At 33.4% G+C, this 21471-nt stretch overlaps 1 protein-coding gene across 1 annotated transcript in view; it reads right to left on the reverse strand.

Annotated features, from left to right (window-relative positions):
• Window positions 1–21471, reverse strand: part of LOC118181215 (uncharacterized) — an 84234-nt gene that overhangs the window by 8367 nt on the left and 54396 nt on the right. Inside the window, exon 10 of the mRNA XM_035350296.2 lies at window positions 20300–20609. Within this exon, the coding sequence (XP_035206187.1) occupies window positions 20300–20609 (310 nt within the window). The remainder of the gene's footprint in view (window positions 1–20299; window positions 20610–21471) is intronic.

Genomic DNA, 21471 nt, shown 5'->3' on the forward strand with positions numbered 1-21471 from the left:
AGTCACATTGGTGACTTAGTAGATTATTACCAGAGAAGGACAGAACAGTCGATTACCTAAAGAGCAAAATCAAATCAAAATTACTTGAAGAGAAAAATGATTATGAAGATCGTGCACCAGCAGAAAAATCAAATGTGTTCAAAATCAAAACAAGCAAATCGGGTCCACAAGGGAATGTCTGTTATAACTGTGGAAAACCTGGTCACATTAAAAAGAATTATTGGCATGTCCATCAAAGGAACTATCGTTGTAATGGCTCCACAAGTTCTTCAAACAATCGAGGACGTAGTCGTGCTTTTAGTGGACATCGTGAACGTGGAACATACTCTAACCAGAGAATAAACACTCATCAAGGCAATAGTTTTCACACCACTGTTATCGAAAGTAACATGACAAGTTCCTGTGCGAATATTGTGAAAAATAAAAATGAAATCAGTTGGTTACTGGATAGCGGATGCACAGACCACATTATAAACAGTGATGAATATTTCAAAGAGCAAGTCACTTTGAAGGATCCTATTCAAGTGAAAGTCGGTGACGGAAGGATTTTGAAAGCTACAAAGGTTGGCAATATAATAGTTTCTTTTCCTGTATATAACTCTGAATCTATTGTAACATTGAAGAATGTATTTTATGTAAAAGAAATGAAAGCAAATTTATTAAGTTATTCGAAGATTACTGATAATCATAAAATAGTTTCAAAAGAAAAGTTTTCTAAAATATATGATGTCAATGGTTCATTAGTAGCAGTAGCAAAGAAAGAAGAAAGATTATATAAAGTAAAGAGTTATGTTAAAAATAGTAAAATATTTGCAAATTTGACCAACAATAAGTTAACGTTAAAAGAAAAATTGCACCGTTCATTTGGACATGTAAATTTTAAATATCTGGATATTATGTGCAAAGATCAGCTATTAGAAGGAATCCCTAAAGAAATAGAAACCGAATATATGAAGTGTGCCATATGTATTGAAAATAAAATGCACAATTTACCATTCAAGAATAATAGAAGAAAAGCAGAAGATATTCTGGAGATTATACATACAGATGTAAATGGACCTCACAGAACAATTGGATGTAATGGTGAGAAATACTTTGTGAGTTTTATTGATGATTATAGCAAGTTGGCAAAAATTTATTGTATCAAATCTAAGGATCAAGTCTCTGATTGCTTAATTAAATATGTAAATGAAATTCAAAATTTAACAGGGAAGACTATCAAAGAACTAAGATGTGATAATGGTAGTGAATATATGAATAGCAAGATATACAAATTTGCAAGAGAAAAAGGTTTCAAGATAAAGTCATGCCTACCATATGTACGCGAATTAAATGGTACAGCTGAGCGTTACAACAGAACTATAATGGATATGGCAAGATGTCTTTTAGCCGAAGCAAAAGTTGACAGACGTTACTGGCCTGAAGTAATTAAAGCTGCTGCTTATTTGAAAAACAGGACATTAACAAATACTATTGTAAAGAAGACACCATATGAAATATTTTTCAATAGGAAACCATCTGCTAATGAACTGAAATTATACGGATTTAGAGTGTATGTAAGAATACCAGAAGAAAAGAGAAAGTCGAAGTGGGATAAAAAGGCTGAATTTGGAATTTTACTTGGGTATACAGAAGTTGGATATAGAGTTTTGATGAATAACAGAATAATAGTTGCCAGACATGTTGATATTATTGAAGAAGACATAATGTGTGTAGGTTGTGATGATGAAGATAAGAATGATGATACAAATAAGAAGAATGAACCTCAAGAAGTGTCGTGTGAATCGAGTAATGATAACTCCAAGGACAGTGTGATAAATGAAGATGAAACAAAAAGTGGAATGAGACCAAGAAGGCAAATCAAACTACCAGTTCGATTTCATGAAGAATTCGGGTACTACTGTGTTAGTGCAAATTTTTGTGATGCTACAGTTCCAGGTAACTTTGAGTGAGGTTCCAGGTAACTTTCATGCAGTGAGGCTGGACATTGGAAAGAGGCAATGGAGAGTGAAATGAACAATCTTGTTAAAAATAACACTTGGACACTAGTGACTAAACCAGAGGATAAAGCAATTCTAGATGTGAAGTGGGTATTCAAAAGAAAACCAGGTAATGTTTTTAAAGCTAGATTAGTGGTTCGAGGTTTTCAGCAAAAAGATAGTATTGAGGACACTTACTCCCCTGTCATCAAGATGCAAACCTTAAAATTGTTACTTTCATATTCCTGTCAGTATAATTTAAATATTCATCAAATGGATGTTGAGACTGTCTTTTTAAATGGTTATGTTGTGTTTGACATTTATGTTAAACAACCACAAGGCTATAATGATAATTCGAATAGAGTGTATAAATTAAAGAAAGCACTATATGGGTTGAAAGAAAGCCCTCGTGCTTGGTACGAGTGTTTTAACGAGTATATTGAGAGTCTAGGATTTCGTAGAAGTAAATATGATTATTGTCTTTATGTAAAATCTGAAAATGATGTATTTGTATATATTCTTTTATTTGTTGATGATTTGTTGATATGTTGCAGAGATACTCGGGTAATTAATGATATTAAGGAACAACTACATACAAAATTTAAAATGAAGGATTTAAATAAAATAAAAAGCTACATTGGAATTGATAATGAATATGATGAGAAAAGCAATATCTTAACACTGAGTCAGGAAAATTATATTGAATCTGTAGCTAAACTGTATGGTATTAAAAATTCAAAGCTTTATGATACACCAATGGAGACTAATCTTAAACTAAGCCAATCTAATTTAAATCAAAATGTCAAATACAGAAATCTAATAGGAGCACTCTTGTATATTAGTCATGGTACTAGACCAGACATATCTTTCAGCGTAAATTATTTAAGTAGATTTCAAAATTGTTATGATGAGACACATTTCAAATATGCTTTGAGAGTTTTAAAGTATTTGTACTTAACAAAACATCTAAAATTAACCTATAGTAAAAATCTTAAAACTGATATTATGAATTGTTATGTTGATGCTGATTGGGCAGGTGATATTGTTGATAGAAAGTCAACTACTGGGTTTGTTATTGAATTATTTGGTAATCCAATTTACTGGAAATCCAAAAAGCAAAATTGTGTGACAAAATCTTCCACTTTTGCCGAATATATCTGAGGCCGTGACAGAGAGATTAATTTCTTGAAAAATGTTGTGAATGATGTTTTTGCTGATATAACTCACCCCATTAAAATTTATGAAGATAATTCAGGAGCTTTGGCCATTGCTAATTATGGGAACTTCACTAAAAATTCAAAACACATAGAAGTTCAATATCACTATGTTCACGAAAATGTTCAAAATGGAGTAATTGAAATTGTAAAGATTGATTCAGAATCAAATATTGCAGATATCTTTACTAAGTCTTTAGGAAAGATTAAATTTATGAAATTTAGGGAAGGTTTGAAATTGAAATAAATTTTGTGTACTGTTTATTTAAGTGATGTTTATTTAAATATATTTGCTTGAAATGAAATAGATTTTGGTAATGTCCTTATGTAAACTAAATTGTGTTTAACTTTGATTTTAACATTTAAGTTAATGAAAGAAACTTTTTTAAAAATAATTTGTGTTAAGTGTTGAATGTTATTGTTTATATCTATGCTTAATTGTAAATGGTAAAGATGAAAAGATTGCTTATATCTATGTTTGTTTGTAATTAGTAAATATAAATGTAAGGAGGCGTGTTAGTTTGGTACATTTATATTTACCGTATTGGCAACACCAAGTTCTCTTTCTCTGTATGCGAGCTATGGATGCCGATGTAATGTTGTGCACGTGTTGTTAAGTTTCAATAAAAAATGTGAAAAGATACGTTTCTTATTTTTCGACTTGCTTGTTCATATGATATCGATTTTAACAAAAATGAATATGGGTGATGTAATATTATGCAACTTTAAAAAAAGTTTTATCTTAAATAAAACAGTATTGAATAACTTGAATTTCAGGATATGTTATTCACAAACATGAAGTGATTCATGGTATAACACATGAGTGTGATATATGTTAAATCATTAGCTCCTTAAACATTGCTAAAAACATTTCTTTTAACAATTTGATTGCATAAAATGTTTAAGCAAAACCTAGGAAAATACTTTTAGACATGCTTTTATTTTTTTTTATCAAAATCCATATCTTAACTTGCATATGTTTGAGAAAATATGAATTATTGTATAACCATAAAGTTTTCTGTATAATTAGGGAACTTCCTTAAGCTTATAAGATGCTTCCTATAAATTAGAGATAAGCTTCCTACATATGAAAAATATAAATTGATTAGACTGCAAATGGCATCAAAATATAAAATGATTAGACTGCAAATGGCATCAAGTGAAATTTAGAATTTAAACTGGAATATTTCTTACAAATTTTAATGTATTTTGCTGTACGTATAAATGCATTACAGGTTAAGTAAAATTTAGGAATTAATGTTTTATTTTTAATCTCATTAATAGATACTGCACCATGAGCTAACCTGCTCATTATCTTCAAGACTATCAGCTGGGCATATTCATGTTAACTATTTTAATTTCTAAAATAATTGTTTCAACTTTATCATGATAATTTTCCTCCACAAAGAAATAGACCAACTTACCAAACTGTGAGAGCATTTTTCTCATTCTAAGTATTTCTTTAACTACTAATTTAGAATTCATCTGAAAATTAAACACAATTTTGGTGTTTTAAGAACAATATAACCAAAACTCCCAGAAATGGAAATCTCCTGATTTTAACTATCCTGGACATAGTGGTTCATGAAAGTTGGTTCATTGAAAGATTAAATTACTGGTGCAAAACCAAAATATATAAGTTACATTTATTTTACTATGACTTACTTTTACTTAAAACCATATAATTATTTTTAAAAAGGTAAAAAAAAATCTGAAAGGTTTCAGATTTTAAATTACGTCCAAAAGGGTGTTTTTTTAAAATGTTGTGTTTTACCTTTATTTATTAAATATCATGTTCTTCGCACTTAAACCACAAAATTCAGTTAAAAAAATAATTTTAAAATGAGCATATCTTTAGAACTTCCGATACACAGTCTTATGCACTGGGGATAAAAATGTTTTTCTGTATAGCGTTGCCATTGCTCACTTTGAAATCCTTGAGTTTGTTAATCAAAAATTCGTTAAAGCTTTACAAAATACAAAATCGATAATAAAACAAATCCTAAATTCCAAATTTGGGCTTCCAGATGCCACATTCGCAGGTGGACAACATTATTCAAAATTTGATGACTCTAGGTACTACTCTTTTATCACAGCGTGAGAAACATACATACATTTATGCAGATTCTTCATAGTTTAATTTCTTTAAATACAATACAGGGTGATAATATTTGGTAGCAACAATTTGAAAAGTGAAACAACGCTTATAGTGAATCAATGCAAAATGCCAAAATGAAATTAATAGTCCTTCTGGGCAAATTGCCTTTTTGGACTAACAAATAATACATCAATGAATACATTATATTGCTCAGAGGAAAATTCAGCAAATGAATTCAAACATAAAACCAGACAAAATCTGAAAATATGAAATACATTAAGCTACATAGTATTAAAGAACAATAAACTATTTTAATGGCTAATCAGATTAAGTAACAAAAGTCAGTAAAGTGTAATAAAAGTTTTAGATACCAAAAAATATCTTAAAATTGAACTTTTTCTAATTAAAAGGTGACAAGTTATAGAATTCAGAAGATAATTATTAATTATTACTGAGGCTGATTCTAGAGAAAGTCAAACGAACTCCCTCCAAATGGTTTCTAGTAGCCTCACAACATTCCATTCTAGACATTACACTTTTCAACTTGTTATGATGGTGAATATTCTAGAGTCACTGGCATTTATTCAAGATCTGCTTGAGGACACTGCTGATATATCTGAAAGGAATGGGGAAACTGTACAGCTGAACAGCAGATTTCACTGTGTTATCTGCCAGCTGATTGTATTTTATTCTTATATGTCTGGGAGATCAGCAGTAAAAGATATGGTATCCATAGCTTAAGATTATTTTTAACATCCACTACTACTGGATTTTACATGCTGGAAAATGCTTTTAATGCACTACACAAGTAAAAATAAATAATGAACTTTTTCCAGCACAGCTTAGATATAAATACAGTCAAAAGTCGTTAATCCGGACTCGTTGGCACTTCACCGATTCCAGATTATGGATTTTTCCAAATTACAGATCATCAGTTTAAATCTGGTAAGATGGCATGCAGAAATTATAAAATTAAAAATATGAAACCGTAATTTATGAAATAAAGAACAATTATGATCTAAAGGGTATCAAAATTTACAAAAAGAAAAAGCTTAATATTTATTTGTTTACTTTATTAAACATTTCTTTCAATGTAAGTTGTTTAAGTTGCTCCGTTTCATGTGATAATATTTTCTCTTTAATTCTATTAAACAGACATAATTTCTTGTTTAGTTAACAAAGGTCCGCCGTTCAAGTCCTATAATTGCTGTGTCGAGAATACCGACTAATTTGTCAATCGAAATTTTTTCGTTTTCAATAACCTCTGTGTCACTTTCTTCACTATCGGAAGCCAATCATAATGACGAGGAACTTGATTTAAATCATATCAAAGACGGAGTACATCGAGTGAAATACTACATTTAGTAAGGAATTATAAGCCAAATAAAATAAAAACATCTGCCCTGAAGATAAGGATAGTGCTTACAGATCAACTTCCAATTCATTGCGTGCCGCGTCGTTTCCCTCCCCCGGCAGAGCGGCCTGAAATTGATAAACATATTTTGGAATGATTAGATAATCAAAGGATATGCCTTTATCCATTTTTTGCAGCAATTCCACTTTCTGTTTAACGGACTTCGAAACATACTTTAGCTTTGTAGATATTTTACATATTAGTAAATATATATCGGAAATTCTATTTGACATAATCGAAAGTTCAAGCTTACTTTTATAAAATTGCTCTAAAGTCTGCAAAAAACAATAAGCCGGATCTGTTGGAAAATATAGCTTATTTTAAACCTTTTACAGCATCATCTCTCCTCCTTGAAATGTTTATTTAGTTTAGTTCTTATTTTAATGTAATATAGTAGTTACTTCTACTTCTTTTTCTTACTGCCACTGTTTGCATTGAGAACGGACTGTTTCAACCTAATTAAGATGCAAAAACGAAAATGATGTTACGTCATCTGGAAAGCCGATTCGTGCCGATAGCTGATTGGTTGCCGTGAGATGATGTCATGCCTACTTCTGCTTTAAGTATCTCGCGTCGCTCTGGCTCATGCATTGGGCTGTGGACAGTTCACGGGAGGGTGACTCCCACGTGACTACCACTGTCCAATCCGTGTTTTACAGAAAGGATGAATTTGAATATTTTGTTTAGCTAATCTGTTGCACTTAGTTGTGCCATTTCTCTTCATTTAGATCGTGATATTAGTTTAATTATTCCAATCTAGATAACCTGTTTCAAAACTTGATAATTATTAATATTTCCAATATTTCTCATTGTACGCGTAAGCTGGTGACCACCCGCGTGACAGGCTCCTGCCTGTCACGCGGCTCCCTTACTCACCTACATTTCACAAAATTTGACAAGTTTCGCCTAGTTGGCGCGGCGTAAATCGCCTTAATTAAAAACTTAAGTACCAACGCCTTAGGGCAATTTACCAACAGAGACGGTTAAAGTAGCGGTTGGCTACTAATTGCCGCCTAGCCATTGAATCGATTTCGATTTTTGGCTCAACCAAAGAATCTCTAAGGAGAAGAATGAAAGCTTCCATAGACGCAATGTAAACCTGTTTCGCCTCTGCGCCGCTGTACCGAAGAGCCACGGCTATGCAGTGAAACACCAGCGCAGGGTGAAATTTAAACAGCGCAGTTCGAGGAGATAATAAATTTTTTACTTTGAAATAACTCAAAATGTTTTATTTTCATACATTTCTGGAGTTTTATAAAGCAAAAGGATGTTAGTTGGAATTTTGGGGCGAATTATAGAAATCCTGTCCAATTTTTATTTCAATTTAAACAGCGAGCCGTACGAAGACAAAATTTAAATGAAATAAATTTCTTAATTCTTTTCTTCTGTAAACTTAAAAAGGGAGGGAAACACATGCCATACAAAACGTAATAAATTTTTATGGATCCATAGTTAAAATTTTACAGTGAAATTTTATAAGCAAAATTTGCAATAACTAACTGAAACAGAAAAAAATATTTAAAGACAATTAAAGGCACCCCTAAATAAATTGAAAACACTGAAATACATTATAATTATCCGACAACAACTTTAAAAACAAATTACCATGAAAACGTTTAGACAATTATTTGGAATGACCATTGTGAAAACCAAGAGCAAAGTTTTCACCCGATAGCCAAAACCATTTCACTTACAGTATTACACTTAAAAAGGCCTTTAAAAGAATTTCACATAGCTAAAACCAAGTACCTCTGACTACAACAACAAAGAACGTTTTCGAAAAACGTGGTAAAAGATTGCTAACATGGCCGACGGCATGCTGCATTCTTTGATGCTGCTTTGTTGCCTCCTGATGTTATTTCGCACATGCCCAGTGAGGTACGGAGGGTGGATAGCTTTGGAATGGTTTGCCCCTTTAAAGTAAGCTTCAGGGATATACATAATGTGTCTCTTCGGTCTGACGGAGCCACAGTTGCCCCGGGGATCCTTTACTTCTTCTCCTTAGAAATTCTTTGGCTCAGCCCTCCTTCCAGTTCTCCTCCTTCTAGTTCCTGCTTTCCTGGCACTTGAGTGAGCGGTTTCCAGCCCCTTCAGAAGGATGCATGGAGTCTGGTAAATAAAGTGCCTTGGTTCCGGTTCGCGGGATGGCTGTTCCTGAATAAAGTTTCTTGGTGCCTGTCTGGGGGATGGTTGTTCCGGAATGGGGTTCCTTGGTTCATGTCCACAAGATTATTGTTCCGGAATAAATTCCTTGGTTCCAGAGGCTACCATGTGAGTGACTGCCATGGGCGGCATCCATGTTCTTCAATAAAGGCGGAATTTAAAATACGTGAGCGGCAATTCCTCGTGCAAACGGAGTTAGGCTGGTTTTGATTTCTTTCAAGAACTTCATTTAAATTTTCAGGTGTTTTCTCAACCATTGATCATGGACGTTTTGAATGTGTAGCCAACTTCATTTTTAGGCTGCATAATTAATGTTTAGGACATTTTTGTTTGTATTGAATGCCAGTGTTTTGGAGACCAGGTAAAAATATTATTTGATGAATGATGGTTATATTATATTTTTCCTAAACTCTCTGATATTGTTGAAATTTATTTTCTGTGTTTTTATTCTTTATTATATTGTTAATAAATTGGTTAAGTTCAAAATCTTTTATTGTCTTCAATGTCTGCACAACATGATATCTCAGGGAGCTTTTATTGCTACTACTGCTAAATGTTTAATTTTATAAACTTTAAACTTTGCTTTAGCATCATTTTGGTTATGGGCCCAGCCCGAGTTATTTTTAGTGCAGACTTTTGAAGTTTAAAGTTAATTTAGGACTTAAGAGATTGGGGGGCGGTTTTTGTTAAAATTCAAATATGGCTACTGTTAGTGTCATGCATAATATTGCTAAACTTGAGGCATGTAATTACTTTACATGGTCCAAAGATATGAAATTTGTTTTAAATGAAAAAAATGCATGGCTTTTGGTCAAAGGTATTGACCTGATTTAAATTATTGCTGACTATCAAAATAGAAGTCGATTGGCATTATCGTTAATTTATATAAATGTAAGCCCTGAATATAGAAACTTGATATGTGAAATTGATGACCCGGTAGTGGCATGGAATATGCTTGCCAAATACTTCCAGCCAGATTATCGGTCAAGACATATGTCCCTGTTTTCAGAGTTCTTAAATTGTAAAATTAAGCCAAATGAAAGTATTAGTTTCTTTTCTTCTAGATTAAAACGCGTAACTGAACAATTAGCTGATATTAATCAGGCTGTAAGAGACGTATATATATGTTTCCAGTTTCTTAGGTTCCTTCCAGATAAATTTGATCAAGTAGTTCAGAAAGTTTTGAGGTGGCCAGATGAAAAGTTCATTTTTAAAAATGTTGAACTTGAAATACTAGCACAGGAAACGCATCTTAACTTAAGAGAGATCAATAAGACTATAGAAGTTCAAAGTACTCACTGTGAACCCAAATTTAAGCAGATTAAAGGACTCAAGTGTTATAAATGTGGCCGTCTAGGTCATATTCAAAAATACTGTAGAATGAAAGGTAATCTTTCCAGATCACCCTCACCTGCTTCTTCTGTTTCCTCAGCTGTATCTAGTAGTAATAAAACATCTCCTAAGTGTAAGAATAAACCCAAGTTGAGTAAAGGTAAAAATAATTCCCATGCTCAGTCCCATTTTATAGCTCAAGCTAATGTTAACAATTTGGAGGAAAATGATGATAGTTGGATATTTGATACGGCTGCATCTCATCATTTTTGTAAAAATCGTGAATTGTTTGATACTTTTTCTCCTATAAAAAATGAGAATATGCTAGTAGCTATTGATGGGGTAACTTTTTCGATTCATGGGAAGGGTACTGTTAAAATGAAATTTTGGGATACGGTTATTCTGCTTAAAGATGTGTTATACTCACCTGAACTGAGACGAAATTTAATATCTGGACCTAGGGTGGATATCAATGGAGCAAGATTTTATGGTAAAAATGGGCAAATTAAAGTTACTGATGATGAAAATGAAACTTTGTACAAAGCTAAGTTGATAGGAAGTAACTATCATGTATTCCCGAAAATAGTCGAAAAGGGGGGCAAATCTGTAAAATTTGAGGCATCCACAGTTCAGCATAATAATAGTGAATTATGGCATGGTCGGTTTGGTCATATAAATTATGGTGCTATTGTCAGGACTAGTAAGAGACATTCAGTTCGAGGTCTTCCTGTGTTAAAGCACTCACCTAATTTGTTTTGTGAACATTGCCAAATCAATAAGTAAAGACGAATCTCCTATAGACCCTTAGAAGGTATTCAAGTAAAGAGGCCGCTTGAAAGGGTTTTTTCTGATGTATGGGGACCTATTAACATTCCAGGTAGGAATAGTGAACATTATTTCGTTTCCTTTATTGACGAATATTCTCGTTATGTGGTAGTGTACCCCATTGTGGAGAAAAGTCAGGTGTTTGAAGTATTTGAAAGGCATATAGCATGTGCGGAAAGATCTTTGAACCTTAAGTTGAAATACTTTAGGACTGACAATGGGCGAGAATATGATAACTATCAATTCAGGTCATATTGTAATAAAAATGGTGTAAAGCACGAATTTACAGATGTATATACTCCAGAACAGAATGGAGTTTGTGAGAGATTTAATCAGACAGCTCTCAACAATGTATGTGCAATCTTACATGATAGTGGAATGAGTTCCGAATTTTGGTCAGATGCAGTAATGTATTTTGCTTATTCATTTAATAGAATTTGTCATAAGGGCCAAGATAGAACCCCATTCGAATTGTACACTAAGCGGAAACCATCAGTACGTCACCTTAAGGCATTTGGAACGATTGCCTATGTGGGAATTCCAAAGGCTAAAAGGAATTCTAAGCTTGATCCAAAGGCAACGAAGGGCTGATTGATTGGGTACAGTGTACGAACAAAAGGGTACAAGATTTGGTTGGAAAATGAGCAAAAGGTAGTAGAAACCCTAAATGCTACTTTTAAAGAGTCAATTGGAATGCAGAAAAGTGGCAGTGGAGCTTCACTGGGCACCCTTCCTGATTTGGAATCTGAAGAAAGGGTAGAGTTCCAATCTACTGATACTCCAGTTGGCTATTTTCCTGAAATAGAGGAAAGAACCGATACCAATGTACCTTCTTCTACAATTGACACTGATACTCAATCTACATTGTAGAGTAACTTGGCTTCGTAAACCTGTTCCAAGGCCAGACGGCACTCGTACGGATATGTATTATTTTGAGAGGGGGTCTAATCAAAGACTACGATCACCAAATGATGTAGAAAGGTATTGCACTGAACATAATATTCAGTATGATCCTACCTTGTTTGATTTCAAGGGAAGCAACACTTATAGCGGTGAAATCGACCCAACTGGCACTCCTTCAATGTCATATACCCGAGATAGCTGACTAGATGTTTTAATTCCAAACACTTATAACCAGGCAATGAAATCCACAGAAAAGCTTAAATGGATAGAGGAAATGGCCAACATGCGAAAGCATAAGGTATGGCATCTTGTTCCACTTCCTAAAGACAAGACTCCACCAGGTTGCAGGTGGATTTTCAACATTAAACGTGACGAATTTGGAAACATTGTTCGTTTTAAAGCTCGTTTAGTGGCTCAGGGTTATCGGCAAATTAAATACGATACCTATGATGAAACCTACTCGCCTATAGTCAACTTTTCAGTAATAAGGCTCTTTTTCTCCCTTTTAGTTGCACACCTTGGATGGGCAAATATACAATGCGATGTAAAATGTGCCTATCTCTACATTCCTTTATCAGAGGAAATTTACATGTCCCAACCTCAGGGTTTTGTAGAGCGAGATAAAGAAACTTTTGTGTGTCATTTAGATAGAGCCTTGTATGGTTTGCATCAGAGTGGGCGATTATGGTACTACGAGTTGGATAGAACACTATGTAACCTAGGGTTTATCAAGTTTGAGTGGTGTCATTGTGTCTATCGTTTTAAAGATTTTGTCATTCTGTTGGTTTATGTTGATGATATAGTTGTGTTTGGAAAAAGTGAAGTTCAGGCCAAAAGGATATTAAAAGTCCTGAGTCCACATTTTGATTTGAAAATTTTATGTAAAACAAGAAAGCTTTTGGGTGTGGAATTTGAATATGAGAACAATAGTGTTTTAATTTATCAGCAATTATATATATAGAAGACATAGTTGATCGATTTAAGTCTTTTAAAATACAAATTACTTCCCTTCCAATAGTTAAAGGTGTGAAATACTCAAAGTCTCAAAGTCCCAGTACACAAGAAGAAACAACTGAAATGATGAATTATCCTTATAGAAATGTTTTGGGATGTCTCTCGTTTCTTTGCAATCGTACTCGTCTGGATATAGCTTATGCTGTTAATATATTTTCTCAATTCCAAAGCAATCCTGGTAAGTTTCACTGGGAAGGATTACTTAAACTTTTAGGGTACATTTCCAATACCAGACAGCACAAACTTAAACTGGTATGCAAGGAACTGAAGCTCAATATATATTCAGATTCGGATTTTGCTTCAAGCAGGGATGATATGGTGTCTATTGGTGGACAAATAGCTTTGTTGGGAGAATCACCTGTATCTTGGCGTACATTTAAAGAAAGGGGAGTGAGTTTGTCTACTATGGAGGCTGAATTTATCTCCATGACTGAATCAGCAAAAGAATTAGTTTGGTTTAAAAACATTTTGGATGAATGCATTCAGTTTAAAATTGCAAGTAACTATGTTTCGAGGCCAATATTATTTGCTGATAACATGGCTGCTATATGTTTTACAAAATCACCCATTGAAAACTCAAGGACAAAACATATAGATGTGAAACTATTTTTCATTCGTGATCTATTGAACAGGGAAATTTTTTATTTAAAATATGTTCCAAGTAAAGATAACCTGGCTGATCCCATGACAAAACCGCTGACTAAGCATGACCTGATAAGATTTTGTGGAACAATTTTCTTATGAAATTTGTTTTTGTGTGTATTTAAATTAAAAGAGTTTTGTTTATTTGAAATTAATATGTTATAAGTCATATTATGATGGATATTAGGTAAATGTAAAATTGTATAGTGTAGAATGTTGTATGAGTGACCAGGGCCCTGGGTAAATGTATTGAATGTATGATCATACATATGTCTTTGTATTGTTTTGTAACATGTTGGACTTTCTTGCTATGGTAAATTTTTGAATAATGGGATAAGATGCTCCCAAAGAAAATTTTCTTAAAAATTTCTGAATGAAATTGTGATATTTATTTATTCTTGTTTTGAATTTTGTAAAGATACTGGCATTCAGTTTTTATTTCAGGATGGAGATGATGATGTGGGGGGCATTTGTTGGAAAATATAGCTTATTTTAAACCTTTTACTGCATCATCTCTCCTCCTTGAAATGTTTATTTAGTTTAGTTCTTATTTTAATGTAATATAGTAGTTACTTCTACTTCTTTTTCTTACTGCCACTGTTTGCATTGAGAACGGACTGTTTCAACCTAATTAAGATGCAAAAACGAAAGTGATGTTACGTCATCTGGAAAGCTGATTCGTGCCGATAGCTGATTGATTGCTGTGAGATGACGTCATGCCTACTTCTGCTATAAGTATCTCGTGTCGCTCTGGCTCAGCCCTCCTTCCAGTTCTCATCCTTCTATCCTCCTTCTAGTTCCTGCTTTCCTGGCACTTGAGTGAGCGGTTTCCAGCCCCTTCAAAAGGATGCATGCAGTTCGGTGAATAAAGTGCCTTGGTTCCGGTTTGCGGGATGGCTGTTCCTGAATAAAGTTCCTTGGTGCCTGTCTGGGGGATGGTTGTTCCGGAATGGGGTTCCTTGGTTCATGTCCACAAGATTATTGTTCCGGAATAAATTCCTTGGTTCCAGAGGCTACCATGTGAGTGACTGCCCAAGGCAGCATCCATGTTCTTCAATAAAGGTGGCATTTAAAATACGTGAGCGGCAATTCCTCGTGCAAACGGAGTTAGGCTGGTTTTGAGTGCTTTCAAGAACTTCATTTAAACTTTCAGGTGTTTTCTCAACCATTGATCATGGACGTTTTAAATGTGTAGCCAACTTCATTTTTAGGCTGCATAATTAATGTTTAGGACATTTTTGTTTGTATTGAATGCCAGTGTTTTGGAGACCAGGTAAAAATATTATTTGATGAATGATGGTTATATTATATTTTTCCTAAAGACTCTGATATTGTTGAAATTTATTTTCTGTGTTTTTATTCTTTATTATATTGTTAATAAATTGGTTAAGTTCAAAATCTTTTATTGTCTTCAATGTCTGCACAACATGATATCTCAGGAAGCTTTTATTTCTATTACTGCTAAATGTTTAATTTTATAAACTTTAAACTTTGCTTTAGAATCAGGATCCAATTCGAAGATCAAGGAACAACGCAATCTGCAACATTAACTGAATTAAATAATTTTAGCTTAGCTTATTCCGTACGTTATACATTAAACGCGCATGCACAAACGTATTCACGCACACACGCATATTCGCAGCAGTAAAGGTCTTACGCGCACGCGTAAACGCCTATGCACATGCGTCAACGCGACGCATGCACAGAAAGTTTGTAGCTTTGAGGTCCGGATTATGGGTGTCCGAATTAACGACTTTTGACTGTAATAGGGCATAATTGGTTTGGTTTATTTAATTATAGCAAAGCCCACTAGGGCTATCTGCCTAAGGGGAGGGATGCCTTCATGGAGGACTTTCTAAGGGAAACTGGCTCATATACACGTTACACATGGGGAAAACCATGAAAACGCCTATGCAGCCAGCCCATTCGTGGGATTTGAACCTCGGACCGAACTACCAGTGTTCAGCGATTTTACTGCTCGGCCGCTGGTGGGCTAATAGGGAATAATATACAGCACTCAGTTCAGACTAAGTAATGGACTAAGTATCATATAAAAGTCTACCCTCCATATAATCATCAGTTATAAACAATATTTTCATGGTTACCTTCTTTTGATCCATATGTGCATCCAGTAATGTAACTGATGTACTTATATCAGTGCTCCAGAAAAAGCTACTGGTATATAAATCTCAGTAGTGTATCTTTTTTCCCTGATGGAGGGAAAATAATACGACATTTTGCACATTTTCCCAAGGCGGGATTTCAGAATGTTTTACTGCCTGGTATTCAGATCAGATATGCAATGCTCTTCCATCTTAGAACAAACTGTTATAGAGAAAGAAGATATACAAAATGGTTGTGCTTTAAATAAGTGATCACGTAAGTCATCAAGCAGAAAAGCCCATTTTGGTGGTCAAGTTGTGATAATATACTGAAATAATGGTGCAGAGATAGTCATACATGACTTAGATGAAGAGACAGTTCGTAACAATCCACATACAGACTCAAGATTGGAGACATGCTAAATGCTTGGAAAAGAACGATTCAGTGTTTTGAAATATTTCTTTCTCAAGTACTGCATATATGAAAAGAAAGTTAACTATTCATCAAACATTACTTCTAAAAATTTTACTTTGGATGTAATTGAAATCATTGAACCTTGAAGGTAAAGATTCAGAATATAAATTTCACTTTCTGCAAAAATACATGCAACAACCTTCTACTTTGAAAACATAAACCAGGGATAATCAAAATCGTAAAAACAACCTTGTATTTGGCGTAAGTATAATGAAACACTCAATCGATTTCGAGGGCAGCTAAAGGTCCCTCCTCATCAGGAGAAAAATACCTAGAAAGAGGAAAATAAAGGAGAAGGAGTCTTAGAAACACGTGGTCCTTATCAGCACTGCACGTGGTTATAACTGGATTTTTAATAAGAGTTGCACTGGCCGCCTACTTTTACTGAGCCAGGCTAACTGATCAAGCATAAAGGACAAGATCTGAGCCAGGCTATCTGATCAAGCATAAAGGACTCTTGATCAGATAGCCTGGCTCAGTAAAAGTAGGCGGCCAGTGCAACTCTTGATTAAAAATCCAGTTATAACCACGTGCAGTGCTGATAAGGACCACGTATTTCTGAGACTCCTTCTCCTTTATTTATTTTCTTCTTTCTAGGTATTTCTTTCTCCTGATGAGGAGGGACCTTTAGCTGCCCTTGAAATTGATTGAGTGTTTCATTATACTTACGCTCAATACAAGGTTGTTTTTACGATTTTGATTGTCACATTAGCGTGTTTCTCTTCTAGTCTATAAAACAGGGGTTCTCAATTTTTTTTTTACCCTATGCAAGCCTTTTTTCTCTGCTGCTAGAAGTTCATTCTCCCCCTCCTTTTCAAAATTCAGAAAATAAATACATATTTTTTTCTACATTTAAACAAATTTTTAATGTGTATTATAAATTAAACAACAAAAAGCACAGAAAATGTTGAGAAATACTAAAACTTGAATAAAAGTAGTTTTTTACATTCATAAAATCAAACTAAATACTTAACAGCTAAATAAAAGGCTGACTGTATTTCCAATTGAAACTATGAAATTCAACTCTTTCCCGGGGAAATTCCCCTCTGGTTGAGAACCCCCCACACAATGTCAAGTCTGCTTGACCATTTTTGAATCCTGCTAAGAACGATCTGTAATTGTCTCCTCATGGCTGAACCTTAACAATTTATCAGATCATCAATATAAAATGAGCCTAGAACAGTAGGAGTAAATATTTTTAGGGCAAGAGTTTATTTTTAAGCTGAAACAAAGTAACACTGAGAATACGGCCTTGTGACTAAACCTCATCTTGCTTAAAAATATCTGACAACACAAAGCCAGTTCTTACTTGAAAGGCCCTAACATTTAAAAAGTTCTGTATAAAAATTGTTAAGTTATCACAAAGGTCACTATCATAAAGACCAAGTAAAATGCCATACCGACAGGCTTTATCACAAACTGTTACCATTTCAAAAACAAAAAAAAAAAAAATCTGATATGTACACCACGACTTCCTTGTACGGAATATTAAATTATACGCATTTTTTCTTGCATTTCATTTAAACTTATTAGATTGAATTAAACCTACTTCACTGACAGTGCATAAACCACAATAGAATAAATGCATTCTTTAAAATTCAGTTTGTTTACCATAGCGACACTCTGGCGCTAGGTTTACTTAACAGTATTATATTTCATTCATATTATAACTCATAATGCACAAAATTTATATCACTTAAAGAATAGAATTATCTAATCCTTGCCACATGTTCTATTCAAATACTATAATAAAGCTAGAATGATGTATAAAAGAAATTAAGCAAACAAAACAAAAAAGAAATAGTTTTTCACAGACGATTGAGTATTTTCTCATTTAATTAATTCAGTTCTCACTTCGCGAGAAGGCAAAAATACATAAAAACTCAAAATATCTATATTAAAAATTACGAAGTAAATCTCAAACACTTATTTCCTCGAAAAAATTCCAGAAAGAATTAAGCATGATTTAATTGGCAATAATAAATGAATGCGTTATCTTTGTTGTTGCGAAGCTAAGTTTCTTTAGATTGGCAACAAGCCACTAGTCTCCTGTTTCAAATGTAAACATCAATGGCCGCCATTAAAAAAGGCTTAGCGGCAATTAAACAACTTTAAAATTGCTCATATTCTAAAAATATTGCACACAGATTTACTAAAGGCATAAAATCCTTAACCGGAAGATTAAAAACAACATAATTCAATGATTTTTAAAGCAAAAAATGTACAATTTACAAACATATAAGAGTAAAGAAACTGAGATCATTGAGCCGGGTAACAGAGTGGATATATATATAAATATATTTATATAAGTTTGGTGCGGCTGATTGCAACCAAAATATGAGGCGCACATCTACATGTTATACCAGTCCTATACGCAAAATTTCAACGTTCTGAGGCTACTCGTTTTTGAGTTATGCGAGATATGTACATACGTTCGTACAGACGCCACGAAAAATTCTCTTCAGAATTAATTTTAAAGCAGTTTTATATTTTTTTTGAAGGAAAAGAGTATTTTATTCGGTCGTTACATACAGATATCACGCAAAAACATCGTTAAATTGCATTCGATAGCGGTCAAAATGGATATTTTCGTTGAAATATGCTGCCTGAAACTTTTCGCAAATACAATACTTCCTTTTTACTTCGTACAAGGAAGTAAAAAACAGACTAAATGTTTCTCTTGACAAGCTCTTTGGATGCAGTTTTCCAGAAACAACATGTTATTCACCAACATACTATCCCTTTGAAAGCCACTTTTAAAGTGGAAGGGAAAAGAGGCCATATCACTGGTCTAATGAGTATAAAATTTCCTTAATGTAAGTAGAGGGATTGGATGAGTATATATAAGTTAGATTTCAAAATTTTTACTACACTTATTTCTTAAAATTAAAAAATGATAAAACATGAACATCTGCATCACTTAAAACACTTCCATAAACTGGAAGTACATGACCAACAGATGCAATAAGAAACACCAGGTACAGATTTTTGTGATTATGGTGCATAAGACAGATATGCAAACTGGTCAATTTTTCTGTCATGTGTAACTACATATCTGTAAAAAATTACATACAGAAGCATTTTGTGCATATAATTACAAAGAGTTAACATAAGGAATTTGCCAAAGTACAAATGTAAACAAACTACAGTACAAAGTCTGTAATCCGGATGTTCATAATCTGGAATGATCTATAATCCGGATCTCAAAGCTACAAACTTTATGCACATGCACACATTCGTTATGCGCGTTTAATGTATAACGGACGCTATAAGCTAAGCTAAAATTATCTAAGGAATTTCAGTTAATGTTGCAGATTAGGCTGTTCTTTAATCTTCTAATTGGATCCGGCTTATTATTTTTTGCAGACTGTTAGAACAATTATATAAAAATTAAGCTTGAACTTTCGATTATGTCAAAAAGAGTTTCCAATTCTGGAGCTGCCAAAGGATCTACAAAGCGAAAGCACGTTTCAATGTCCATTATACAAAAAGTTGAATTGCTGCAAAAAATGGATAAAGGCTTATCTGTCTCAAAATTATGCGAGAAGTATGGCATTGGAAAGTCCACTATATATGACACAAGAAAAAGGAACTTTTTGAATTTTTTGTGGAAGCATCTTAAACAACTTACATTGAAAGAAATGTTTAATAAAGTAAGCAAATAAATATTAAGCTTTTTTGTTAATTTTGATATCCTTTAGATCACAATTGTACTTTATTTCATAAATTACGATTTCATATTTTTAATTATATAATTTCTGCCTGCCATCTTACCAGATTTAAATTGATGATCTATAATTGGGAAAAAATCCTAATTTGGAATCGCCAAAGTCCCGAAGAGTCCGGATTACAAACTTTGTACTGTACATAAGTACCCGGCTCTTTAAATGATTACAGCTTAGAGCTACACTCTTACTTTGGCTTTAGAGCAAATTTTTTCATGCCTTTTATTTTAAAATGCTTGTAAAAGGTAAAATTTTAATCTAATAACATAAAAATAAATTTTTGGGTCTCTTTAAAACACTAACTGACCTCTTAAATTCTTAAAAAATAAAATTTTAGCCTGCATGCACAAAATGCATCTAATTAAACCTATTTCTAAATTTCACATTATACCTAAATGTAAAATAATGCATACCTTCTTCATAATTTTTATCATCTATAACATTATGAACATCAGCTCCTCTGTGCACAAATGAACCAGCATTTTTGAATTCTTGAATTTTGTTATCAATGGGGCCAAAATCCTGCGGTGGTACACGTAAAGCACTTTGCACATCAGCATTATTTACATCACCTGGAGATTTATTCATCATATCTTGCATTTGAGCTGCTGCATTGTCACTGTTAGCTTGTCGGGGAGGTGGTATAACATTCTTCCATTTTCCATTATGTCTAGGACTAAATTCTGGCAATTCAACTTGTTGCTTAATATCAGGATTTGCATACTAGAGGAAAAGTTAACTATTAGTTAAAAATATAACATTAAGATAAGGAATAATAATCAGTCTTCAAATCTTAACAAAGGATAATCTTTCTTATTCTTATTCAAATATAAAAATAATATTTTAATAGTGCCATTTAAAAAATAAACAGTTAACTAAAAGCAGTAGATTGCTTACTACATGATTACCAAGCTTCTTAATTTAGTCAGTCAGTGGACTACTTTTAGGTAACCCCTTAAAGAAATGTTATTAAAAAAGATGAGAATAACTATGGCAATACCAATTTTAAAGCAGATTTTTATCTCCAGCATGCGAGGCTGTTGTCACCTGGAAAAATGAAGGTGAAAATGAGTGTTTTCAGTGTTTTTAATTATTATCGGGGCTAATAAATATCGTATTAATATGAGAATGGTCGAAATGGCTTCCACCGAATTTTTGGAATCCGGAGTAATATATTTAATGTTTGGGAATGCTATTTTTATTTCATATTTTGATAAACTCAGAAATTTGTTTAAGAAACTCTATGAATTGAAAGCAAGCAGGGAAACACTTCTCGAAATAAAGCAGATTTTCATCTCCAGCGAGCAAGACTGTTGCCACTCGGAAAAATGAGGATGAAAATTAGCATTTTTCTGAGTTTTTAAATAGTACATTGGCTAATTAAAGTCATACCAAGATGAAAATGGTCAAAATGGCTTACCACGAACTTTTGGAATCCAGGGGTACCTCTCTCGAAACTCAACTCCCCGCCATTCCAGACAAGATTATGCCACCAACAAACAAACAGATAGGCAGACACGCACAGATTTTGATAGTATAGACGAGCAGGCTATGCCTCCTCAAGATATTGCTAGCTCACATGATT

The sequence above is a fragment of the Stegodyphus dumicola genome, chromosome 7 (genome assembly GCF_044657685.1).
Source record: "Stegodyphus dumicola isolate Sdum_Otavi_A_Nest chromosome 7, ASM4465768v1".
NCBI lineage: Eukaryota > Metazoa > Arthropoda > Arachnida > Araneae > Eresidae > Stegodyphus > Stegodyphus dumicola.